The sequence below is a fragment of the Mchenga conophoros genome, linkage group LG7, assembly GCF_057382185.1.
Source record: "Mchenga conophoros isolate Kocher_MC1m ecotype Shallow Benthic linkage group LG7, M_conophoros_male_GT1.1, whole genome shotgun sequence".
Lineage (NCBI taxonomy): Eukaryota > Metazoa > Chordata > Actinopteri > Cichliformes > Cichlidae > Mchenga > Mchenga conophoros.
The window spans coordinates 65,663,522-65,690,103 of NC_140532.1; the positions used below are offsets into that span (position 1 = coordinate 65,663,522).

Below are 26,582 nucleotides of genomic sequence, written 5' to 3' on the forward strand. Positions count from 1 at the left end.
TTAGATACATCAGTTTCTTTAATATTTCAACAGTGCAAATTAAATCTGATTAATAAACACGACATGAGAAATACATTGCTTCACATTTCTGAATCACATCGTATTCATTGAGAACATTCTGGGATACTGAGAAATCACCTGAGAGAACGAGTTAGAAAACCTATTCAGTCTGATATGATGATTGTGATGGCGAGAGTTTACGACGACGGGGAAAAAAAGAAAGAAAAAGAATCTGTTGATGATCGTTTCCACTACACGAGCGTCAAAACATCTGTCAAATATAGAATCCGTTTCAGTCTCACCGCTACTATACACTAAAGTCTGCAAATATATCACAGCAAGGACGAGTCACACAAATGTCTTTTTTCTTCTTTTTCAAAATAAAACATCCAAAAATATTCAACATCTTACAAGATATCTAGAAGTTAAAGTCATACAAAGTGTGCAAATGTCAACGAACGCTCATGAGATGACTCCAAATGAAGGCACCATACTTTTAGATTCTACTCCATCACATGAACTGTGACCGTGGCGGCCTGTCCGATACCAAATTTGACTAAGACCCCCCCCCACCAAAAAAATATATATATATGGAAAAAATGAAAATAAAAATGAAACTACAAGCAAAATAAAACCCAGTCAGCAGTGATGGAGTACCAGTTCTGCCTTGATGCCATTTAACAACCAGCCCACATTTTGACAGACTTCAGATAGAATCTGAGCTAAATATGGAAGTCATTGGTGAATTTCTTGTGGTAGTTCCCATGATACCCACAGCAGTGGTTTCAACATTGAAACCAGTAATTCTCACACTTTTTGCAAAGGACACTGGTCCATTTCCCCCTTACTAAAATACATGGACCATCCAATGTTACACTCCCATTTAAGTGAGAATTTGGCAATGAGCTAATTTCTGTATGGCTAACACTTTGTCCTAACAATATATATATTTTTGTACAAGGGTTCAATAAATTGGCTAAAAAGGAAGAGGCTAGCAGTGATGTGGCGACCAAAGACCATCAAGACTCAATGACATTCAACTTTTTCAAGCAATGACTGGCAAAATAACCGCTCGGGGTGAGAAGTGGAAGGTTCAGCACTTTCCTCAACTTTGAGGCAAGCAAGTGCGCCGCCTACCAATGAGAGGGCAGGATAGTGCTGATTGATGAGAGCGGGTGGTAAATACATCCCCACTAGTGTTCAACCTTTGTTACCGTCTGCTCACTCACTGACATCCAAACAGTATGGCTCCTTAAAAGTCCTTCCACCTGGCTCTACCTCCTACAGTTCACAGATGATTACTACAAGCAGATGCATGTATGGAAGACCAAATTAATCAAAAATAAAAGACCTCATATATACATCTATGTTATTACACCTAAAATATCAAAATGCACATAATTTAAAAAATGACTTTTTTTATTTCCTTTACAATTAATTTAAAATTCCTTATGTTTTTTTGATTTTGTTTTGTTCATTTCAGTGGTATGTCCCAGGTCATTTGATGTGTCGCTTCCTCTCATCCTTCTTTCCTCTGTACTACACTGTCTAATCAAAGGCCTGAAAACCCCCAAATGAAACTTAAAATTGAATGAAAAGGAAAATCGAAAAACGGTAAGTTTAGGAAACAAAGATATGAATTAATGTCACAGTTTATGAAATGAAGCCTACATTTGATTTTAATATTTTTAACACTTTACTGAGTCATTATTTCATTTTTAATTTTGGCTGTTCTGGTCCTCCACAATACTTACTATTTTTGATATACACGCCTGTGTAAGCATTAAAGATATAACTAAAGTAATTACAGCAAGAAATGGTGATGCTTTCCTGGTGCAAATGTTTTTTGTGTTTAAAGGTACTTCTAAATTCATTAATTTAACACACGCAAAAAAAGGCAATTGCCAGTGCTATCCCTTTAGCCTCTTAGTAGATGTGTCTATTGTATAAACTTCAAATTCCTAGATGATTTTCAGAAAAGCTGACCTCTGACCTTCAGGTCAAGGTCACTGTGATTCAAACTTATACAAGATTTTTATTAGATACAGCTATAAAACTTGACTTCAGAAATTTGGTGTGATGACAATACACCATCAGCCTTTCACAGCTGAGGCATTAAGGCTGCTTATATATTTACTTAAAAACCAACTACACCCACAGAATGTAAAGAAGCAACTGCTTTGAATTTGTCAAACATATCTGTGTACTGTGTTGAAGCGACATCAACTGATGTTAAAACAGGCCTGTGCCGTTGTTTCGTGTAGTACCACAGGATGGCACAGCGAGTTACCCAAGAGCAGATTCCCACAGCTAACCTGGTAAAATGCAAATCGTCTAGAGGAAACGGGGCTGAGAGAAACGTTGGAAGTTTAACGAACAGCAGCACACATCTGAACATGTTTTAATACACCTGCTGTTAAAAAGCTGCTCCCTGGTGGTGACATTTGCAAATGGTAAATAAAAAGGGTACCTTTAAAGACAAAACAGTACCTCTGAAAAGGTCATTTTCACCATTTTCTGACATTTAACAAAATATTTGTAGGTTAAGAAGAATTTGACAGGTGAAAGACTCATGACTTCAAAGCCCTGACTACTATTAACACCTTCATCTGGTTACTTTTAATGAACATGGTCTCATTTTTCCCTCACTGTGAAACTCAGTCATGTTAAGTGTCTTTAAACATTCACAGGGAAACTTTAATACTCTTCTTTTTAGACAGTTCTGTAAGCAGTGGAGCGAAAAAGTAAAGAAAAAAAAAATTACCTCTTGCCATCCATAAACCCCGAATCGCAGTTCAGCAATGATGGTGCACTAATACTGATAAGAGATGCATGTCACTCAACTTCACCGCACACCAAAGTTCAAATTCACAGAGCCACGCTCCTAAAGACATTTCAGCGAACTGTCACTAAAAACGAGGCTCAAGTCTTCCTCACAGAGGACAAGAGGGACCGTTCATCCTGTCGAGTATGACCTCAGCGGGGGGAAAAAATAAATAAAAAATAAGCACACAAAAGATAGATAACGGCACAAAAAGGTCAGAAGCAACACAAAGTGTCCATGTGCAAAAGTTCCCTTTTAAGACAGAAGAAGATGAAACTGCAACATAATCCAGGAAGCGGCTGTAGATCTAAAGATAACAAAAAGCATGCATGTCCTCCATTGGCTGGAGTACAGACGGTTTGTTTGGGTTTCAACCCAAGTCCATATTTCATCTACTATGACACTCCAAACTAAGACTTTATCAGCTATAGATCTCCAAACAAGCAATGCCTCCTCACTTTGCCCAAAAGTCTACATGAACCTGATGGCAGGTTACGGTTGGCACTAAAACTTTTTCTTAAATGGATCTCCAGCATCAGCCCAAGTCTGCAGCTCGCATTAAACCTTAGACAGTAAATTTGTGAAGAGGTTCTCTGGGTAAAAACTAGGGTGGACATTTCTAAGCAAAGAGTGATGATTTCTCAAACGACTGTGTGCAGTTGTGGCTAGCTTGCGACATGTTAGCTCTACCTGGTGGACTTTGCAGTGGACTTACTTAGTAAAACAATTCTATACCATTCTCATAGAGCTGAATCACTGCCTTCCACGCCACTGCATCAATTCAATGTGTTACAGTAGAGGGTTTGCAGAAACTACATACATGGAGAGCAGAAGTATAAATCCACTGATATACATACACGTTTCTATGCAGTGCATAATTAAAGTCAATGAGCTAAAATAATTAACAGAAGACTCGTGAGCAGCTTCTGCTGAACGGTCCGACCTTTCCTACACAACATGAGCTCTGGCCGACCTTTAGTCTATTTAGTTGTTTAATGGTGACCACCAACTACGTCTTATAGCCATCTGCACATAGTAGTAACATGTTACAGTAGCTCACTAGAAAAAACAAAAATAGGGGAAAATATGTATTTGAAGATAACAGATACACTTAGAATTTAATAAGCATTCAAATATTTGAAAGCCATGGCCATTCCAAGCACAGCTGAAGGAATTTTCAACCCCTACTGGTGCAATTCCAGTTTGTTGCATCTTTAGGTTTTGTAATGTGCATATAGACAACGCAAAGTGACGCTGCGCTGGGTTAACTCGCTGAGAAACTAATGTACTAGTGGGAGAGTACTGAATCACAGGTGACCTCATTTACACACAGCAACAGTTATTTTATCAGGACATTGCTGTCTTTTTTCTATTAGTTCTACTAAACCTTTTGGGCTGTCTTTACGTAAAATGAGTCGTGTAAAAAGGGCACTAAACAGATACATTACAGCACTCGCCCAATATTCAGGCTGGTAACAGAGTCCATGTTGTAAGACGTTCCACGTGGTCGCTTGCTTCTACAGTTATTTCACATCTTAAAGCGAGAAAGAAAATCATCCTTTACAGGCTTGCATGTCTCACCAGTGGAATTACCGCCACCTGAAACACATCTGAGATGTCACACTGGATTTACACGACTAGGTTACACCTGAAAGGTCGTTTTCAACATGCAGCAGTGTTTTTGTGCATCCAGGCATACTTTGCTTTATTGAGTCGTCCATAAAAGGCAAACTCTAGGCTGAGCAATTGGGCAAACATATTTGCGATAACCCGACTCAATCTGCAATTGGTTTGATTTTTGTAGTTCAACTTTGCTCATCCAGCAAGTGCGTCCTTGCTTTTAGTTGCACTGAGCTACAGTTACGAGTTGTACCACGCTCTGGTGCTCGTCTTACTGAACCTGGGCAATAGCCCAAAATGATGCAGCCCCCCGAGATCAATTTTGCTGAATAAGTATTTTTCATCGGGAAATGTTAATCTTGATTTTAAGAAAAATAAAGAACACACAAACTATATATTTGAGTTTAAAAAGGCATTTCTGTGAGTATTAGAGACGTCACAGCACGGCTGCTACTTATACAAACATGGAAGAGCCTGTTTGGGGGTTAAACTATCAAGTCATTGTTTAGAAATGGGTGCTATCCTATCAGACATCCTTATCTGACCAATCGGGACCAATCTATTTTATGGACCAGATCGGCTTCTTAAAAGACATAAACGCGTTTTATTCAAGTTCAGAGACTTTATCATTATCCGTTCACCATTTTTCAAAGTTAAAATCAAATGTGGGCTCTTGTGGGGAGATAACCATTTTAGCCTTTTGGTTCCATTAACTCTTATGCGCTCTCGTCTGATCTGCAGCAAACATCGGTGCAATGGGATTAACAGGAAGTGGAAGAGCTCCTACAGTGGCCGTGGTGCCAGCTGGATGCATAACGTGAACGTGCAACGGCTTTATAACCCTTTTGGACCTGTTGCGGACCCCTTCCCAACTCTCCGAGCTGCATTTTTGATTCCACGTGTGAACGAAGCTGCAGGATAATCTAACGACCACTGACACGGTTCTAGTATGACATCAATAATCTCCTGAGATCACCCGGTAAGAAATTCCCCTGATATAGAACAGCAACACGACGGTGTGGCACAGAACTGAAGCAGGACTATATCAACTATACAGCCAACACTATCACACTGTTATACCGAGAAGCTTTGCACACTACAGCAAAGTCTATTGCGTCTCCTATTTGGCGAGTATGAAGGAGGAAATCACGGCCAGGTCACATTTACAGGTCTGAAGAGGAAATACATCAAATTCTCACAACCACAAGTGGGGACAATAATATCCATGTGATCAGTCTACAGCTGCCCTTGGTTGTCTGTATGAAAGGATCCAATACTGTGGGAGGAGCAGAGAGGGCGTCGAGCAGCAGCTGAGCATGATGGGAAACAAAATCAGGTCCACGCCACTTTGCGTGAGATGGCCTGTTTGAAGCACTCAGGGTCAATGTTTCCGCCGGGCCGCAGCGCCCTCTCCAGGCTCACAAGGACGTTTTGGTGGCACTCTCTGATGTTGACAGGGTACTTGGCCCTCAGCAGCTCATAGGCAGCGATCAGCCTCATGTTCTGCTTCACCATCAGGTACTGGATGATGCATGTGGGCGCCAGAGAGTAGCCGTCCCGACAGTGGACCAGGACGCGCTTCCGCTTCTCCGTGGAGGCGTTGATGCACTCGTTGATGTCCTCGAAACAGCGCTGCTTCAGCGACGGGCCATCGCCCAGAGCGTCCGGCACATCTCCGATGTCCACTTTGAGGCGGGACCAGCTGTGGCGAGCGCCACGAGAGCAGGTGCAGGGTATGAGGCTAAGGGAGGGGGCCGATTCTCCTGGAGCACTGCTCATGTCGATGATGCTATCGATGTTGTTGCGGCACAGCGTACGGCCATTGTACGCTGCGTTTAGGTTGCCGACATAGATGTAATCGGTCACCTTGGAGATGACGGGCTCCGAGTATTGGAAGTGTTCGGGACCACTGGGTTTGGGCTCTGGCGTATCAGGGCCCCTCGCTCCGGCCGGCCCCGTGGCGGCTCTCCGGCTGTAGTTGCGGAGCTTCTTAGAGCCGGAGCGGGACGGCGGGTTGGAGTCGGACTCTGAGCTGCTGTTCCAGGGCGGCGAGAAGAGAGAGAAGCGGCTGGAGGACTTGCTCTTGTTGAGTATCTCCACAGGGCTGGACAGGCCGGAGCAGGACACTGTGGTAGAAGCAGAGGCGCAGAACAGGGACGCTCGTTCCAGAGAACCCGTGCTGCTGGCTGCTCCTGCACTGTGAGCCTTCTCCATCTGCAACACAGACACAAATGAAACATGGATAACAACTCTCACAGTAGGTTGTCACACCAACCAGACCTGAGAAGTCCATAGCAGTGCCTGCTCCCCCCTTCATAAAAAAGCCAGGAAACACAGATTCCTCAGTGCTTCCAACATATGATATGGACCCATTTGAAATCCTTTCTCTACACCCTTCCACGCTGCGAGGAGTTAAACTCCACATGGAGTTTCATTTGGATCTACTGAAGTAGAAATACAGCCGCAAGCTTTAAGAACCCTGTCACCTTTCTGCTAGAAAAAGAGGAAACTAATCAGCATCTTCTGTGACCTACCCTGCTATCAGATTGATTTATTAAGACAACATCCATCACCCAGACGCATCTGTTCTACTTTCAGTTTATTCAAATATTTTCAGCAAGATTTCCAAAATGTTCCTACTTCTTTTCATTATTTTCTTGTTGTTCTTTAATTGATTAATATAGTATTTAGTTATAGAAATAAAAGCATAGATGTGCCTATTTTTGTATGTGAACACTAGTCCACAGTTGCAAACTCATTCTTTTAGAAACGCCGTTTTTTTTTTATATGAAGATGTTTCAGGATCCAGATGTACCTCAACTCCTGCTGAGGACATAGCAGCAGATGTTTGTGTACCTGAGCTTTGAGGTTGTTCTTCCACTCCTGCGTCTCCAGAGCCTTGAAGCGTCCGCTGCTGTCGGAGGACACCGACACACAGAGAGGCCGGTGGGCTCTGGCAGGGAGCTGGGGGGTGAGGGCCACGGGCACGGGCCTTGCATCGGCATGCTCGCTCCTACTCATCATTAGATTCGGACAGGAACCTGAAACACCCAGGAGGCCGCATGTGAGATCAAAAGGCAAACAACAGAACTTCTCTCCGGTATTTGTGGAGACGACATGAAAAGAATTCTCATTCACAGACAACAGTTTAAAATTGTGTGTTACGTAGGGCTGCACGATTTTGCATAAAATGAGAATCACGATTTTTTGGTTTAGAATTGAGATCACGATTTTCTCACGATTTTCTTTTCCAATATAAATATTTATTGCACTTATTAACTGCACATCAACTTCGTAACAGTTGAGACTGAACACAAAAACAACAAATGTCTCACATTTTGTTGTTGCCGCAAAATGTTGTACTGCTTGAAATTCCGTCTCCACCGTTGCTCGACGCTGCGTGTATAGAGCAGGTAGTGCAACAATAGAAAAATAGTTGCGGGACGGCACTGTGTAGCGTTTGTCTAGGGTGTTGATCATTTTCCTAAATCCCTCGTTTTGCACAGTGTTGATGGGAGCCATATCTTTGGTCAGGTGATAAGTGATAGCCTCCGTAATTTCTTTGTGCCTGCGGGAGTTCGACGGGTATAGAGAAGCGCTGTAGGTTCCCGTTATTGATGTTTGGGTGGTTGACCGGGACGGATTTTCTCCTGTCACTTTCTTGGCCTTTACAGCTTCCTCATCTCTCAGGTGCTCTCCGTTGTTTTTTTCCCCTGCCAGCTGACTTCTGTATTGTGGTATAAGGCTCCGCCATTGTCATTTGTTGAGCAGGAAGAGTGAGCGCTTGTTTTCATGCAGCTTATGTCCAGGATCAAAATGCAGTACAATCGTCATCTTTTACTTTTTTTTTCTTTTAAAAATCATTGTCACTTGGAAATGAGATCGCACATAAGTATGAATTGAGATCGTGATTTTCTAACGATTAATTGTGCAGCCCTAGTGTTACGGTACCATTTTCCCCAAATCTGCAAACACTCCAAAGGTTTAAAGTCAAGTTGAGGAATGAAGGATGAAACACTTCTCCAAAACTACGCTGTAGTTCATACTAGTTTTACACAGACAGTTTGTGAACTGAAGATTTGAAATCAATTATATTATTAGATTCATATTTAATTTAATCTACCTCTTTGCAGTTTCCTGCCTAAAACCGAGAGACAACAGAAGAAGGTGTTTCTATCTGTAATAGTTTCAGTTTTAAATTGGAACTTCACTGTTTGCAAAGATACTATTCTATCTGTGCTAATGCACATGTATTCTCCCGGGCGTGTGCTTCTGTCACTCTGTGTGGGGAGAGTGGACGTCACTGCCAGCAAAGATGTTACTGCCAAGCGCACAGGAGGTCAACAGGACAGTTGGACAATGAAGGAGGGAAACCGGGTTCATAGCTCGATTTTTGGGTTTAGTACATACTTCAATTTCTTTAGAACAGATAAATACTTTGACTTTCACCATTTATGTTTATTAGAACTTTATATATTTAAAAAAAAAATAACTATAAAGCCCGTCTGAGCTCAAACTGGACTTATGCTGCATATAAATTGACTTTGCCACCCCAGCTGCAGACCATGAGATTCTGCACAACTTTTACAGGTTTGTATCTTACTTACATCCATCAGAAAAAATGTGGAACGTTATTCAAGCCCAGGACTTGTTCCTTCTGTTTGTCCACAAGTTTGAAATCAGGAAAAAGAAGGCTGGGATTTGCTGCTCCCTCCTTTTAAAATCTGCTAATCAACTAAATCTTAATCAGCTGGTTTTTAATGACCTGGAAGTACCGTTAATGACACCTTGTGAATAAGGGAACTTCTGCCCATGCAGGATTTGACCTACCAGCACATTCTGAGCGGGTGATGGACTGAATCTGCAGTGTGTTCTGGGTTTTCAGCAGGCGGTGGAGAGTTCTCAAAGTACCTGCGCACAGACAGAGAGGTCACCTTACATAGAACTTAACAAAACACAGAGGAGATATTTAAAAAAAAGGACAGCGGCACCAGTCTTACCGATCCTTCCGTTCTGCCTGCAGGGCACCATTGGATCCAAAACTTTGTGTGCACTCCGCTCTTCCTCTGCATCCATGTTCCGCCTCCTGCAGGGAGAGGCGCATCATAACCCCGGCCCTTCATCTTTTGGCAAGCCGAGCAACACATCAGCTACATCGGGCAGACATGGCTTCAGATAGTTGGCGGTACCGACACCCGAACGGCTGCTAGCATCACCGCCTAGGTTAGCAGCTAACGAAAGAGCTAGCCATCCAGCCAGCTGGTCGGCTCACTGTGTGTGAGTCATATCGTGGAGCTGGTGGAGGCTCTGACCGTCAGGTAATCCTAGTGGGGAAGCGAAGCTGCAGCAAACCAGGGCTCGCTCACGACAGCTTGACGACTAGAGCCATTAACCACAGTAAACCTTAAAAATCCCCGGAGCGTTAGCGAGCTAACCGTAGACTGCACAAGTATCCGTTGCTCACGGCTCGTACACGGGTGGCACAGCTCCATCACACGAAACGACAACAAGAACATGCACACGATATTATGCGTCCATCTGCCGCCACACAACGCGGGTTAACGTGGATGTTAAACGCCGTAAATGTGACCATTTATCCGGAGCTTCAGTGATTAGCTGCCTGGCTAACCAGCAGCAGCATCAGCACCGTGAGCGCGCCGGCTTCAGTCCATGGGAATTGTTGTCCTGGGATTGGCCTTGCAGGATTTACCCCGCTTAATGACAACCTTTAACCTTTAAACAAATACGAATGCGTATTATCTGAGTAAATTATACGGTGTATTTGCAAAACTAGATTAACAGCAAGCAATTATACGCAATAGAAATTCCCTGCGAGACAAAACCCGGGGACTAAGGAACGCAAATTTTGTAGGCTTTCATTAAATTGTGACTCCAGTGAGTCCCAGGGCAGTGGGAAAAGCAACAACAAAAAACCCAAAGTAACCTCATAATCTTTTCCAATTCACTTTCTAAAAAAAAAAACCTTAATGGAAAACATGAGCGGGAGAACTGCCAAAATCCTCACGTGAGCTGACTTCAAAATGCGCATCCTACTTCACTTCAGAATCCCCCCCCCCCGTGGCCCTCATCCTCTTCTGTAGCTTTGCTACCGAAAGGCGTGCTTATGGGTATTTTTCACAAAATCTTGCGGCATGCCACAAAAGCATGTCTGATTCTGCTTTGGCTTTGTCCTGCAGCTCTTCACTCAGCCCTCACACTGAGTCTTCGGAGCTGAGCATAATTCTGCATCTGTAGTAATAAAACTCACCGAAACAGAGCAGAACTGAGCTGGAATATTTTCTCAGCAATGCGCACGCGCTGATGGACTCATCATATTGAATCTGTTTTGAACCAAAGTGAAATGTCTGTCAAAACGCACTAACGCGACTGCTGGAAACCGATACGTGAAAAGAGCGATGCGCGCATTTACGCGTGTGGCACAGTAACATTCCTTTCATCAACACACTTATTTACAATATTATGCGAAATATTATTTACAGTTGTTCTGCACGTCACACAGGTCAGCTGTTACACTTAGATTTCGGTGGAATAGTTTCTAATAGCAGCTCCTAATAGAAGAGTTATCCCTTGTATCAAAATCACACCTGAAAGGACTTGCTGTTTTCAGGGAGATCTGCGCTTATAATATTATTCGGTTAGTGTATTACACACTTTCATCCCGTCTACTGGTTTTTGAACCGCTAATTTTCCTCGCTCTTTGTAGAATCATTGGATCATTTATCACTGAAAATAAACTAGTTGAGCCGTCTTTGTCACCGTTGTCTGTCTCATAGCATATATAATTAAGTAAATCATTTTTTAAAATATTGTTCTTGCTGTTGAGTGATCCATTGTAACTATTTTGTTCTTCCATGCGTACTATTTCAATGAAACGCGCAGATATTTTGTTTAAAGGCTTAGTTGTAAATGTCGTTAACCCTGAACAGGTTACCAGTGAACTAGTCTTTGTTAGGTGCTTAATCTACCAGTAGCTCATTGTACCATAGCTTTCCTTAAGATCTATTAGATCTATTTGACTATTTCGTTCTATTTTTTATGTAATCCAGAGTATATTTTGTGGTTGTGTCTAGTTAAACAAAGACAAAACCTTACAAAAGAATTAAGGATTAAAGATGGAAACATTCGTTTAAAGTTCCAAATATTTCACTAAATAAATATAAATTCACATTTATGGCAGAAATGGTCAGATGACGTCTAAAGTGAAGTCTGTAGCATAAGTTTATTGGATCTACTCACCGTGTGTGTGTGTGAGAGAGAGAGAGAGACGCAGGCTGCAGCTGTTTCTCAGACTCAATGACTGAAGCAGTTTCGTCTGAAAGCAGAGTTGATCCTGTTCTTCTTCTTCGTATGCTTTAATTGGATGGTCTGGGCTTCTCTTCAGGTAACCTGGTAACCCACCGATCTGCTGATGTCACTGCTCTCCATAATGAAGTGTGAGTGTATCCAGCCGCCTTTGTCAATAAGCAGGAGGGTAAATTCACAGGAGATAAGCCGGACAATGAAGGCCATGGCTGGTTTAAGCTGATCAGGAGACACTGAATTTCTCGCAAACAGGTGATTCCAGTTTATTCTCCAGTTTACTTTTGCACCTTTATTAACAATTCATCGACTTCAAACACAGATAACACTGATATTTTTTTATTATAGAATGAATTGTTATTCAAAATAATAATTAAAATGTGTGGTATTTTGGGTACATTTTAATTATTACTGAAAAGGGATGGGATTCATCACCAGTTAGTGATTTTAATAAGCACGAATGTCCACCACTGGAACAGAATATTGACACAAAATAAGAAAAAGAAGATTGTTTTTGACTCGAGGCCCCTTAGCAAAATTCTGAGAGCTACATTAGTTTAATTGTTACGTTATAGGTGAGTCTGAAGCAGATTAGGAACCCTTTAATGGATCATTTTCATATTTAAGGCCTTTGTTAAGGAGGTAAAATATAAAAGCTGTCCCATTTTGACTCCTGTGGATCAGAATTTTTGTTTGTTTAACTTCATTTATTTATTACCTTTATTGGATAGGAAAGTGTAGTGAGACAGTGCAGGAGAATGACACAGAGGAAGCAGCCCGGCAGACACTCAAACCCAGGTATCTAGCCTTCTGTACTTCAGCACATGGGTCACCTGCTCAACCAGGTGAGAGAAAGTGAAACAGAGAGCAAATTCACACCAAGTACAAACACAACAAATGGCATGATGGAGATAAAGCAAGGAAAGTAAATACACAGAAGCCACTGTAATTAAAAAGGAATAAATGACAAAATACTGCATGATGTTACATTAAGGTATAGAGAGAGAGTTCTTGCATTAGTGGCTTAGTGTAAAGCAGGGGTCCCCAGTCCCAGTCCAGGAGGGCCGGTGTCCTGCAGGTTTTAGATGTGTCCTTGATCCATGACAGCTGATTTAAATGGATAAATGACCTGCTCAACGTGTCTTGAAGTTCTCCAAAGGCCTGGCAATGAGCTAATCATGTGATTCAGGTGTGTTGACCCAGGATGAAATCTAAAACCTGCAGGGACACCAGCCCTCGTTGACCGGGATTGGGGACCCCTGGTGTAAAGGTTTGCAAATCCGTCTAACAAGTCAAAGATCGCTGCTCGGAGAAGACACAAATCCCCCATTTTAGGTGGAGTGAGTAAGATTTTTGTTGTAATTGCAGCAGAGTTGAAGGAGGATGCTGCTGAACACACTTTGCTGTTTGACCGGTAGGTCCTTTAGGGGATGTGAGGTGTTGTCCAGTATGTTCAGCAACAATCTTTGCCCAGGAAACACCTGTAGGGGCTCCAGAGACCCCAGAGCCAGGCCAATCCTAATCAGCTTCATCAGCTGGCTCTGTTGCTGCTGATGCCCTAACAGAAAATTGCACTAGTAATGACAGGTTAGTTTGAAAAATGTGCGGCAATATTTTTTTCCGACTTGTATTCCTTCAACTGATGTTCCCGTTATTCATTAACGTTTATTTTTAATGAGACAGAATAAAATCACTAATGCTCAGACTACAAATGTGTCCTTCCATTGTCATCTCAGTGTCATCTGCAGGTGACAGAAAGTGGAGAGAAGATCTTGTGTGTCCTTAAGTGGGTGGGACATTTACACTTCAAAGAGAGCTTCCAAGCTTCTTGGCTCGTCCCTATCAGGTCTGTTGAGCCTTCACTGGCCTCCTGTAAATCACCCTCTGAGGTAGCAGCAATATAATGTTGACCAGTAAAATACAAGCCCGTAGATCATTTGTTATTGAAGCTTATTGTGATGGTACACTCTAGCGGCTGTGGTAATTATGACAAGAGCAAAGGAGAAAGTAAGTGGCGATTGTAGGGGGATGGATGGATGAACGAAAGAAATTAATCAGTCAATCTAGGGTGACTTTCTTGAGCTCGTTCCCACTCTGATAAGGATTGTTCTTCCTTTGCCCTGTGAACCTACAAGCTCTTGCTTCCTGAAGTTCTCCAAAAAAATACTACTGAGTTCTCCGAAGGCCCTCTGGGCTTTTCACACAACCGGAGAACATTAAGGCAGGTCCTTTGACGATGTGACAACATAACAATTGGGATTAAAGGGTTGTAGAAGTTCAACAGAAGGTCCTCCAGGTGCTCTGCGCCATAGTGCACCTTTAAAAGGGACTGTTGAGATTAGGGTCCTCGTAAGGTCTTGGGAGCTTTGCAGAATAACCTTCAGAAAGGTCCCCTGAAGGTGCTCTGAAGGTTTCCCGAAATAACTTTCAGGGAACGTTTTCTGAAGTTCCCTTGAAAGTTCTGAAAAAAGAAATCCTCTTAAAATAATTATTTGTATTCAGCATTGTAAGCAATAAGCTAAACTCCATCGATTGTAGTTAAGGTTTGAAACGCTGCGAGATGATGGCGTCTTTTTTTGTCTTGAACCACAGAGCAGCCCGAATCCATTTTAGACCCATCATCTTACATCATGAAGCCATATCGCTTCAGCTGATCCTGGAGAAACATTAAATATCCAACAAACAAACAATCTGTAGCTGAAGCGTCTATATCACTCAAAGCCAGTATCTTCTAATGTTTTCAAACTTTATTAGAGGTAGGGTCATTTTTGCTTATGAAATCAAAGTTTCAAGTCAACAGAGGCTCGTCGTAGTTGATGTTTTAACATCAGATGCTGACAGAGTGAAAATCTCCCGTTTTGTGAATGCACTGAGCTGTGCATTCACAGAGCATTTAATGAGGACGGTCTCTGGAGGCCTGAGCCAGCAGGAGAAGGCACCTGCTGAACTCGGCTTAATTGAGCTCAGTTTTTGTTTGAGTCGTCGTCTGTCAGGGGAGACGAGTGAGAGTCTCAGACTTGTTTGTCCATAAACGATTGTTTCTAGCTTTTAGATCATATTCCAACTGTGTAGAAAGTTAACAAGATCTTTTCTTAATAAAAACATATAGAGTTTTTTGTGTTTTGTAGACTAAAATACATTTCACTTTCAGTGTGTTTACATAAGAAATAATGATATGCATTTCCAGGTCCATTAGTATTTAGAAACCGGCACAACAACTGCAATTTTGCCTTTGCCTACAGGGGATTTGAAATCAAACAGTGAAGATGTGGTTGAAGTGGAGAAGTTCAGCTTTAATCCAACGGCTTTAACAAAAATATTGCATTAAGTGTTTAGGAATTACACCCAAGCTGCTCTGCTGAATCGAGCTCGGGTAACTGACTTGGCGAATTGAAGAATATCCCCATTTCTTTGCTTTGACAAACTCGTGGGTCGCTTCTTTTGCAGTCAGCCTTGGGTCATCATCCTTTTGCACTGTAAAATGTAGTCCAATCGGTTTTGTAGCATTTTGTCAGAGTCTGATCACAGAGGGTGGCCTTGAGTGCCACCCAGTGCTTTGCAGCGTGTCCTAAACTTTCTGTATTTCCATTCAGTAAGACATCTTTGGTTTGTAGACCTTGACAGAGATACTCCTGCCTCCTTAAGAGTGGTCCTGGCTTGGTAAGCTGTTGTAAAGCTGTTTTTTTTAACCATAGAAAGAATTCCACAACCATCAGTTGTCTTGCATGGTGTTCACAGTGCTGCTGAGCTGTTGACATTTTTGTACCTTTGTTCATACGGTACGAAGAAATATAGTACTGCCCCAGACTGCATGCATGAACAAATGATGAAGCTCTGGTTATATTACAAAACACAAGAAAAACACACCTTTATACTGATTAGTACTAAGAATTGCAATTCTACTACTAGTAGTAATAATCTTATTTAAAAAATGACTTATTTATTTCAGCCTTTCTCCTGCTTTCCTCCTCTTCCCTCTTTTACAGCAGCATCACTCCCCGTTTCACTTTGAGATAAACTTGTTTCCTTATATAGAGAAATAAGTGTGATGGTATGCAGATTGCAGACAGCCAGCACAAACGATGCCGGTGCCCACTCGTCATGAATCTGGCAGAAGTTTCACATGCGAGCTCGTGTCTTTCGCAGGGTAAAAACATTTACTGAATGAGGCTCATTCAGAAGTTCAAGACTTGGAATCAACTCTTTTATCCACTTCATTTGTCTTGGAATAATGAGTGAACATATTGACTGTTTGATTTAAAATCCACCATGTTGTTGTTGTACTGAGGGAAAGTGTGTACTGAAGCTATGGACCTAACTGTATTACTCAGTACAGCTATCTTACAGAGGCTAAACTGTGTTTATAAAGCAAAAATAAATGTTAGAAAATATATTTTAGCATGTTTTGATTTGATACCAAAAATAATAATTACAAATCTTAATATACAGTATAATACAAAGTAATCTTATTCAATAATTTCCATATCAGAAGAACAAAGGGAGAAATGGTTATCAAAAATATTTGAATCTCTCTTTTTTTTTTTTTTTTTTTTAAATGGTTTCATTTAGGGTACCACTGCTGAGCGCTTTCCTTCATTTTGCTGGGGATGGGGATTTTCTTTTTCAGGGTTAGAGTGGAGTTGACCTGCTCGGCCGACAGCAGGCTGTGCCACTGAGCCACCGGCCGTCGCGGGTTGGACAACATGTCGGCCCAGTGCCTTAGTTGGTTCCCTGTGGCATCACAGCCCAGGTAGATCTTCCCTATCGGATCATTCCTGGTCACGGCGTCATGGTCCCACACCGAGACCACCAGATTCACCCTCTGAGGAAAGAGATTCAGATTTAAAGTCGCCTCACTATCAGCGCAGCATTAAAGTGGTAGTCTTTAATATGGGAGACAGACAGTATCTCTACTTTTAAGATTAGGCTTCAAACTTTCCTTTTTACTAAAGCATATAGTTAGGGCTGGACCAGGTGACCCTGAATCCTCCCTTAGTTATGCTGCAATAGGTGTAGGCTGCTGGGGGATTCCCATGATGCACTGAGTGTTTCTTCTTCACCTACTTTGTATTTATACACCTCTCTGCATGTAATTAATAGTTATTATTAACCTCTGGCTCAGCATGTCTTTTATGCTGTCTTTCTCCCCTCCAACCAATCACAGCAGATGGCCCCGCCCCTCCCTGAGCCTGGTTCTACCGGAGGTTTCTTCCTGTTAAAAGGGAGTTTTTCCTCCCCGCTGTCGCCAAAGTGCTGCTCATAGGGTCACAGGATTGGGGTTTTTTTCTCTTATGTATTATTGTAGGGTCTACTTTACAACATATATAGCGCTGAGGCGACTGTTGTTGGGATTTGGTGCTGTATAAATAAAACTGAAAAGAAGTGAAGTAAATTTTTCCACAGGGATGCACCAATCCATTTTTTTTAGTTTGATGTGATACCTCAAGTGTGACTGTGTGCTTATAATAAGTGTCAGTCTTATAACAGTGTTAAACTAAAAAGCTGCCTCCCTCACTGCATACAGCTGAGGATCATCCCTTTATGTGTTAGGCTGCATTAGGCTCTTCTTTGAGAAAGGAGCTGAATCCCTACACCAGAGGTAGAAAACCTTAAAGCCTTCAGTGTGTGATGGTTTACAAAAGTGTGTGCGCCATGTTCATCAGAAAATCACAGCCACTCAGAACAACAGTAAAAGAGTAATTATCAAACATGTGAAAGTGGCAGGAGTCTGTTTCCCTTCTCAACAATGCGGCATGTATTATGTAACCACTTAGACCAGGACTGGAAAAATAGCAGGTTGAATTTTATTTTTATTGACACAGTGTATGCGTCAGCCAGTGCAGAAGTGTAAATGTCAGGAGAGAGGAAAACATTCTCAAGTTAGTTCAATCCAGGATCTATGCTGATATATATTCTTTATATTCTAAACCATCATCACAAAATGTCTCCAGAATTACTGTTAAAATGTTTTGTGTTTATGTAAAATTAATATCGATGACCAGTCTATTGTTTCAGATCGTCTCAAATATTGTTAAAGATCTGCTTCAGCCAGGATGTCGTTACACTCACCTGGATTTGATCCAGTGACACGTCAAAGACGAACGATTCGTTGAAATAAGGGTTCAGCGTCTTCTTTTTGATAGACGTCTTTTTTTTCTTCCACTTCCTTTTGTCCAGAGCTAGCTGCATCTTCACATAAGGATCTACGAACACAGCATGGAGGAAAGTCACTCGGAGCACCTATAAACTGTATTTCTTCATGCAGATGCATGATGCCTCCATAAAATACCTGAGAAGAATTAATGGGGTAAAATAATAAGGTAAGCAGGAATCAAGAAACATGAATATTGTAACAGCTGTAACAGTATTGATGCAATCATGTCTGAATTGCATCAATAAAGAAATTTTAGATAATCATCCTTTTAGTTAAGATAATCCGTTATGACTTTCTTTAAATAAATATACAGCTAGATGTTTAAATTAAACATGGTCAGCACTTAAGCATTACTGCTCAAACCTGTTTAAGAAGACAGTTTGTTTAAAGGGGGAGGAGCTAAAAATATTATGATAAGATGCATTAGACCCCAGTGTAAGATAAACGAAGCTGCTGTAGTCGAGTACAGCTCCCACAATATGAAGATGGAAATGACTAAACTTCTCCAATCTTCACCGTTTCTGTAGTTACTGCTGTCAACCACTGTGAGGCAGTGTTGTCTTCTGTTACACCTCCAGTGATCACCCGTTGGTTTAATGGAGAGCAAATGTGTTCTTGGATTTGCTGTAAATTAGCACGCTGGAGCGTTTTTGAAAAGTTACATTTTTGATTAAGATCCCGTTTCAGTCTGACCTGAGGATCCTCCAACATCCATGCTCTTCAGGTTTTTGGCCTCCAGGATTACCACAGTCAGCTTGCTGGCAGAGGGAACATAGCGCAGGGAGAAGCAGATCTCTCCTAGATTTTCTTCCTGTAGCACAAACGTCATACAGAAATCTGTAGTTCTGACAAACTGAATCAGCTCTGATATATTTCAGTAAACTGAAATGAATAAAAATGCAAATAAAAGGAGGAAGCTGAAGGAGAAAGTGACCATCTACCCATTATGAGAGCCTTGTGCTAGTGACAGTACAAAATGATTTAAATAATATTCACATTCCTCTTGGATAACCTGCAAAACCTATAATGTTACTAACAAGTATAAAAATAAGAATAATACGTTTTATCTTAAGTGCCTTTCAAAATATTCAAGGTTAGAAGAGTTTAAAAAATGTAAAAAGCCAAGAAAAATGTCAAAGTGAATTAAACAAATATGCAGTATATAAAAATCATTAAGAACAGAGGATGCATGTGACAGGTGGAAGATGGTCAGAAAGAGTAAGTCACTTTAGAGAAATGTGTTGGGATTTGAAAGTGGAGAGAGTCAGGCAGGAGATGTCAGGTAGGAGAAAGCATCTGATGACTCTAACCTGAGAGGAGGGGGGAACCGAGAAAGGAGAACCTTTTATAACCTGGATTTGGTGCCAATGAGGGGGACCTCAGTTTTAACACTATTCAATCTGATAAAGTTCCTGGAGACCCAGGATTTGATTTCCTTGAGGCAACGAAAGAGAGAGGTGGGTGGGAGGTTTGGTGCACAGGTAAAGCTGGGTGTCATCAGCATAAAAATTGAAATTAATATCAAATTTACAAAAGAGAAGAGACCAAGTGGAAGTAGATTATTAATAGGAGAGGTCCCGGGACAGATCCTTCAGGAAGTGTCAATCGGTTGTTTTGAGATTTTTGAGTTGAATGAAATTAGTTTCAGGATGCATCAGTGATTCCGCTACAGGCTAGTGTCTCAAGAAAATGTATTGGGGTATAGTATAGAAAACCAGAATAGATTTTGACAGTATGAAGAGAAGAGTAAACAAACCAAGCTTGAAAAACTGTTAATCCTGCCATTAATCCAACTATTGGTCCCAGGAAGCAACATGACTGCTTTTTCTTTTTGAATGACACAAGAGGTTTGGATTAGGAAACTGAATCCTTAAAGAATATGGAAATACATTCGACAAAAATTGATTAAATCCTTCCTAGATGCCACCACTTGGACCATGAAGAATAAGGAAATGTGTGAAAGCAAACCTCAAATTTGGCGGGTGCTTCCAGCTCCTGCCACTCCTCGATGATGTGATTCCAATCAACATTGCAGAGCTGCACCCGGATCTCGCCGATGATTTCGTGTTTGGAAAACCGGTTAAAGTCAAACACTTTCATCACAGCTGTCGACTTCGTGAGGGTAGACTTTGGTAGCTGGGGGCATATAACTAAGGTTGGAAGCTCTTTCTTTTTTGAGGATTTGCAACATTGACGTTCAACTTCAATAATTCACCACATACACAACAATTTTTAATTATAACTGTTTTTTAAGCAAATGCAACTAAACAGGGCAAGTCACCAGGTCCTACCTGGAAGGTGAACTGCTCGTTGAAGACAGGGTTCAGCGTGCTCCTGAACACTTTGGTTTCATAGGTTTTGCTCTTTTCGGGGAGGATGTAGACTCTGACATATGGGTCTGAGGTTCCTCCGAGGTCCATGGCCATCAGGCTGCTGGCTTGTTTGATCCCCAGTTTGAGCTGTAAAGGTCGACAGGAAACAGATGGATATTGACTCATACCACAGCTGAAAACTAAAGAGGAGCTGAACAAATTTCACACATTCAAATGTTTAAAATAAGAATGCAACATTATAGAAGTGCAACGCTGCATGAAAGGTAAACAATTAGACATTCATTTAATCACCTCAGACAGAGGCCCATCATATTCCAGAGAGTAGAGCAGCTTTCCTCTCTGCTTTTTGGTTGAGCCATAATCAACATCTGCCACATCTGGCTGAACCTGTCAGACAAGCACAGGAAGCACATTAGCTGTCCAAGCCTTTTCAGGGGGTAAAGCCATGTTAAACTTTTAAACTAAAACTGTTGTATACTTTTAATTAAAAAAATAAAATTATGTCACACCCAGAACCAAATAAATCCAGAGTAACGACACAACATAGAACATCAAGTCTGTTCTTTGAGTCTGAAAAATAAAGTCATGTGGTGTCCTAGTGTGCATTACATCTAAAGGACAGCAGGGGTCACTGGAACTATGCTAAAATTACTCTACTGCTCTACTTGATCAATAACTTAAGTGAACATTTTCCTGATGAGTTTATGGCATTAATTGTTAGTGTCAGGTCTTATTTAACATAGTCTCATGTTGACTCAACGGTTTCTCTAAAGTGCCAACCGCATGTTCCCAGTGACGTAAAAATACAGGTTGTGCGTGCCAGTTCCTAACACCTTGATTGTAGTTTGTTGTGGACATGGACAACTGGAGACCCAACAACGAGTAGTCATTCCTGTGGCACATGCACAGCTGTAAAGTAAATTCTCCACAGACGAGTCAGTGGCATCGACCCTCGCAGTTACCAAAACGTTATTTCACTGAGCGCTTTCAAACCTATCAAAAGTAAAATCGAGTCAAAGGTTCTGACCAGTTGTTTCTTGACCCAAAAAGTAACTAAACTGTTCAGCAACTAATATCTGTCCAGTTTACAAGGAGCCTGTCATTAACCAAGGTCTTTTCACAGGAATTCTTGAGGGTTGGCAAAGCCCAGGAATACCTTAGCATGCTGAAAAGTAACACGTGAGACATTCCAATGGTTATTTCCATCTTTTATGTGTAGTCTGTAGTGTGTAGTTATAATCAGTTCAGTGGAAATAAAAAACAATAGAATACATTATGTTTTTGTGTTGTGTATCAGTCAAATTTATATCAGATACTCTGGCCTCTGCCACTCACCAGGGCTGTGGTTGTTTTTCCATTCACCGCCTTCAGATCGATCTGCTCGTTCTTCTTCTTTTTCTTCTTTCCTTTGCAGCAGCACTTGATGCAGACACACAGGCAGCAGAGCAGAATCAGCAGACCGCCAGCTGCAAAGATGGTGTAGATCGCCCATCGAGGCACTGTGGAGATAAGACGAGTCCACATTATCTCACCAACAAAGACTGATTCTGTAAACAAAATGTCCATTTTATTCTCATTGAAAATCTATGAAAATATTTGTTCCTTTGATTAAAAGTTGAACATATGAGCTTTATGGTAGAGTTAGATATAATGGTAAACTGATTACACATTCAGTTCACATTAAAATTATTTCTTTGTATTTGCAGTGACAAATCGTGCCAGTGTTTAAATCCTTTGATGTCCCAGTGCTAAAAGATGGACAAAACATAATTCATCAGAAGATAAATATAAATAATTTCTTTGGACATAATATTAATTGATTGAGTATGTTGAGAATGTAGTTTAAAGAGAATAATTTAAGACCGGAGATAAAACACTCTGGAAGCAGCTACGTCTCTAAATCGTACAACTCTATGCAGATGACACACTTTTGTGTGTGACTAACTTTAAGCCTCTGAGATCAAAGTCATCATTAGTGATAACTTTGACTCTAGATTTTGAAGAATGGCTAAACGGACGTTTTTGAAAATAAGAATAGGTTTTGATGCATTTCCAAATATTCATTTTCTTGGCCTCCTGATTACCGAGTCTTCAGAGACCAATTAAAAGAAAAATGACATATTCAGATTGCAGAGGGTTCAGATTGAGGACATCAACAACGATGACATAAGAGACTAGCTTGGTTGTGCAATGAGCCTATGCACAACTTTGCAGAGCATCGTATACATGTAATAACTTTGTGCTATCATAAAAAATACGTGCAACAATAAGTTTGTGTGCTGCTCTTGTTTGTGTTGTTGTTGGTCCTTTAGGCAGTAGAAACTACAACATCTAAGTTTTAGTGAAATTTCAAGACACGTTCCAAATAACAGCTAAACCCAGGCATCTTATATTACAAGACACAGCATACAGCAGAACCAGGCTCAGGGAGGGGCAGCCATCTGTTTTGACTGGTTGGGGAGAAGGGGAAAGAAGCTATTATTGAGACCCTTCTCATCATTGTGTCTTTCATCAGCAGCAGGGGGAGATCACTAGCATTTGTATCTAACTTATTTGCTCACCTGACAAGATCAAAACACATATTTAACTCTAGTTATCCTTTGGCTACTTGGGAAATAATTCATTACTCACAGGGTATCCGGTCGAGCAGGCCATTGATGAAGGCAACAGCTGGGTCGGCAGTGGTGTTAGTATATGTGGAGATGAGGGTGGTGGGGTGATCTGTGACTGTGAAGCTTTTTGCCTTTGATAACAAGTTAGATTTCACATGGGAAGAATGTTGTGGTGGAAGGATTTTAGACATGATGAAGAGGATGAAGATTTCTGGAAGCAAGAGATGACAAATGTTTACATGTGTTAACAAAAAAGTCTCTCAGCCTTTGTGCTTAATGAAAAGTGGAGGGAATGGCTTCCCTCAAATTACCACAGGCTTGATAGATATGAGTCAAAGTGACCGCATGATGCACGTGCAGTCACTTTAAAAAAAACACACACACACACACACACACACACACACACACACACACACACACACACACACACACACACACACACAGTCCAACAAAGAGACGGTGGGTGGAACCTAAAATCTCAAATTTGGACTCATCAGACCAAAGCACAGATTTCCACTGGTCTAATGTCCATTCCTTTTCTTTCTTGGCCCAAACAAATCTCTTCTGCTTGTTGCTTTCACTTAGTCGTGGATTCTTAGCAGCTATTTGACCATAAAGACCTGATTTCCGCATTCTTATTACATTATTTTCTCATCTAACAATAACAATTGCTGCTACTATACAAATAAAGACTACAATCAGAGGATTAAAACTGAGAATAAATTATCAATTATCCACTTTAACTGTAGAAGTCTCTATGCTAATTTTAGTCATATCAAAGAATATCTTAACCAGTTTTCACATCCATTTAGTGTCATTGCCTTATCAGAAACTTGGATCAATATGGAAAAAGGAACAGACTTTGAACTGGAGGGTTATGAATTCACATTTATAACTAGGCGAAACAAAGGAGGAGGAGGAGTGGCCTTGTATGTGGACAAATCCTTGAAATTTAATGTGGTGGAAAAGATGACGATGGTGATTGATAATGTACTAGAATGTATTACAGTTGAAATTTGTAAAGAAAAAAGTAAAAATGTAATCATTAGCTGTATATACAGAGCTCCAGGTAGTAGTATTGAGACATTTAAAGACTGGATAGAAGAAACATTTATTGAAATAGCTCGCAAAAAAGTTTTCATTTGTGGAGACTTCAATATTGATTTGCTAAACCCAAATAAACATAAAACCACTGAGGAATTTATAAACACAATGCACTGTATGAATCTATTCCCTAAAATTACTAGACCTACCAGGATTACATCACATTGTGCAACTCTCATAGACAACATTTTTGCAAATGACATTGAAAATAAGACTGTAAGTGGACTCCTGATTAACGACATAAGTGACCATCTTCCAATTTTTACAATCTATGATAGGAATTACAAGATCAATAAAATGGACAGTAAAAAAGAGTACAGACGAGTAAGAACAGAAGAAAGAATGAATGCATTTAAAAAAGATTTATTGAAGGAAAACTGGGGTGAAGTATATCAGGAACAGGACGTTAATAGTGCTTATAATAAATTCCTTAGAATATTTACATTACTGTACAATACCAACTGTCCAATAAAGCAATATAGTAGGAAACAGAAATATATGGACTGTCCATGGATAACAAAAGGTCTGCAAAATGCATGTATAAAGAAAAATGCTCTATACAGAGAGTTCTTAAGAACGAGAACTAAAGATGCTGAAATCAGATACAAAAGATATAAAAATAGGTTAACTAATATACTTAGATTTAGTAAAAAGGAATACTATAAGAAGCAATTAGATATAAATAGAAATAATAATAAAAGATTATGGGAAATACTGAACAGTGTTATAAAATGTGGGACTGGACAAAAGAACTATCCCAAGTATTTCATTTGTAATGACCATGAAGAATACAATATGGATGTTGTGGCAAATAGTCTTAATGAATTCTTTGTAACTGCTGGACCAAATTTAGCAAGAACAATCACTCATCCTGGGAAAGCACAGGAAAAACCGGATACACTGATTGACAGAAATCCATATTCTATGTTTCTCACAGCCGTTGATGAAAATGAAGTTCTTGAAATTGTCAAAAAATGTAAAAATCACAAATCTTTGGATTGTAATGATATTGATATGATAGTGGTTAAAAGAGTCATTGAGGCTATTATAAAACCATTTACATACATCTGTAATTTATCATTTCAAACTGGTCGATTTCCAGACAGAATGAAAATAGCAAAAGTTATACCTCTATACAAATCTGGAAACAAACACCATTTCACAAACTACAGGCCTGTCTCTTTACTACCTCAATTCTCAAAAGTTCTTGAAAAACTGTTTAAAAACAGACTGGAAAAATTTATAGATAAACATAAACTACTCACTGAGAGTCAGTACGGATTCAGATCAAGCAGATCAACATCATCGGCACTATTAGATTCAATAGAATACATCACAAATTCCATAGACAAAAAGCAATATGTGGCTGGGTTATTCATAGACTTGACAAAGGCATTTGACACTATAGATCATGATATATTAATAAGAAAACTGGAACGTTATGGTGTCAGAGGGGTAGTTTTAGATTGGGTCCGGAGTTATTTAAGTGACAGAAAGCAGTTTGTGAAAATAAATGGTGGTTGCTCCTTATGTATGGACATTGCTTGTGGTGTACCCCAAGGGTCAGTTTTGGGTCCAAAATTCTTCAACTTGTACATTAACGACATCTGTAAAGTGTCCAAAGTATTAAAAATGGTTCTCTTTGCTGACGATACAAACATTTTTTGCTCTGGTGATGCTCTGCAGAATTTATTGGAGGATATGACTAATGAAATAAGTAAAGTGAAGTTCTGGCTTGATAAAAACAAATTATCATTAAATTTGAATAAATCTAAACTTATGTTATTTGGAAATAGTAGTTTAAATACAAATGCAAAGATTCAAATAAATGGTGTTGATATTGAAAGAGTCAGTGAAAATAAATTTCTGGGGGTAATAATAGATGAAAAACTTAACTGGAGAGCTCACGTAAGATATATTCATTCCAAAGTATCACGAAGCATTGCAGTACTAAACAAGGCAAAACAGGTATTCGACAGAACATCACTTCATATTCTCTACTGTTCACTGGTTTCACCATACTTAAGCTATTGTGCAGAGGTCTGGGGCAATAACTATAAAACCACATTACATTCACTTTTTACTCTTCAAAAGAAAGCAATTCGAATCATCCACAATGCAGGTTATAGGGAACATACAAACTCACTATTTTTGCAGTCTGAAATATTGAAAATTGACGATATAGTGAAATTCCAAACAGCACAAATTCTATTCAAAGCAAAAAATAAAGAACTGCCAGGTAATATTCAGAGTATGTTTTTTTTGAAAGAAGGAAGTTATAATTTAAGGGGTTTTTGTAACTTCAAAACAATGAAGGTACGTACTACAAGAAAAGGCTTTTGTGTTTCTGTTCAAGGAGTGAAACTATGGAACAAACTGAATATGGAATTAAAGCAATGTCCAAACATAAAACTGTTCAAAAAGAGTTGTAAAAATATGATCTTCTCGATCTATAAAGAAAAGGAAAATATTTAAATTAAGTGAATGTCTCTATTTAAAAACAAACAAACAAAAAATTCATGATGTGATATTATAGTATATAGTATATCAGAAATCTGTTCACTATTTTTATTACAAATTATATCAGTAAGGAAGCTGACTAAATATTCACTGAT

General features: G+C 40.1%; 2 protein-coding genes and 1 long non-coding RNA gene across 8 annotated transcripts in view; 1 reads left to right on the forward strand and 2 right to left on the reverse strand.

The window, feature by feature from the left end:
* LOC146571591 (uncharacterized) lies at window positions 1-11,897 on the reverse strand. 3 transcript variants are annotated; one of them, XM_085280855.1, is made up of 5 exons: window positions 11,702-11,897; window positions 9,445-9,530; window positions 9,275-9,355; window positions 7,301-7,485; window positions 1-6,658 (listed from the first exon to the last, which is right to left on the reverse strand). In XM_085280855.1, the coding sequence occupies exons 2-5, from the start codon at window positions 9,518-9,520 to the stop codon at window positions 5,777-5,779; spliced, it is 1,224 nt and encodes a 407-aa protein (XP_085136981.1). In that variant the 5' UTR covers window positions 9,521-9,530; window positions 11,702-11,897; the 3' UTR covers window positions 1-5,776. The 3 variants fall into 3 exon arrangements, with proteins under 3 accessions (XP_085136981.1, XP_085136980.1, XP_085136982.1); XM_085280854.1 differs by lacking the exon at window positions 11,702-11,897 and adding an exon at window positions 10,470-10,516; XM_085280856.1 differs by lacking the exons at window positions 9,275-9,355; window positions 9,445-9,530; window positions 11,702-11,897 and adding an exon at window positions 9,052-9,097.
* LOC146571592 (uncharacterized) lies at window positions 9,303-22,506 on the forward strand. Of its 2 annotated transcripts, XR_014893136.1 has the most exons (7): window positions 9,303-9,762; window positions 11,847-12,019; window positions 12,496-12,562; window positions 13,183-13,351; window positions 13,501-13,610; window positions 17,942-18,084; window positions 19,839-22,506. It is a non-coding gene; the product is annotated as an uncharacterized LOC146571592 (long non-coding RNA). The 2 variants fall into 2 exon arrangements; XR_014893137.1 differs by lacking the exon at window positions 12,496-12,562.
* The window catches only part of syt8 (synaptotagmin VIII), a 17,008-nt gene continuing 4,952 nt past the window's right edge, over window positions 14,527-26,582 (reverse strand). For all 3 annotated transcript variants that reach the window (XM_085280851.1, XM_085280852.1, XM_085280853.1), the window contains 8 exons: window positions 22,883-23,074; window positions 21,587-21,750; window positions 20,543-20,638; window positions 20,210-20,377; window positions 19,887-20,054; window positions 18,612-18,729; window positions 17,834-17,967; window positions 14,527-16,586 (listed from right to left, as the gene is read on the reverse strand). In XM_085280851.1, the coding sequence (XP_085136977.1) occupies window positions 16,326-16,586; window positions 17,834-17,967; window positions 18,612-18,729; window positions 19,887-20,054; window positions 20,210-20,377; window positions 20,543-20,638; window positions 21,587-21,750; window positions 22,883-23,054 (1,281 nt within the window). In that variant the 5' untranslated portion in view covers window positions 23,055-23,074 and the 3' untranslated portion in view covers window positions 14,527-16,325. The remainder of the gene's footprint in view (window positions 16,587-17,833; window positions 17,968-18,611; window positions 18,730-19,886; window positions 20,055-20,209; window positions 20,378-20,542; window positions 20,639-21,586; window positions 21,751-22,882; window positions 23,075-26,582) is intronic.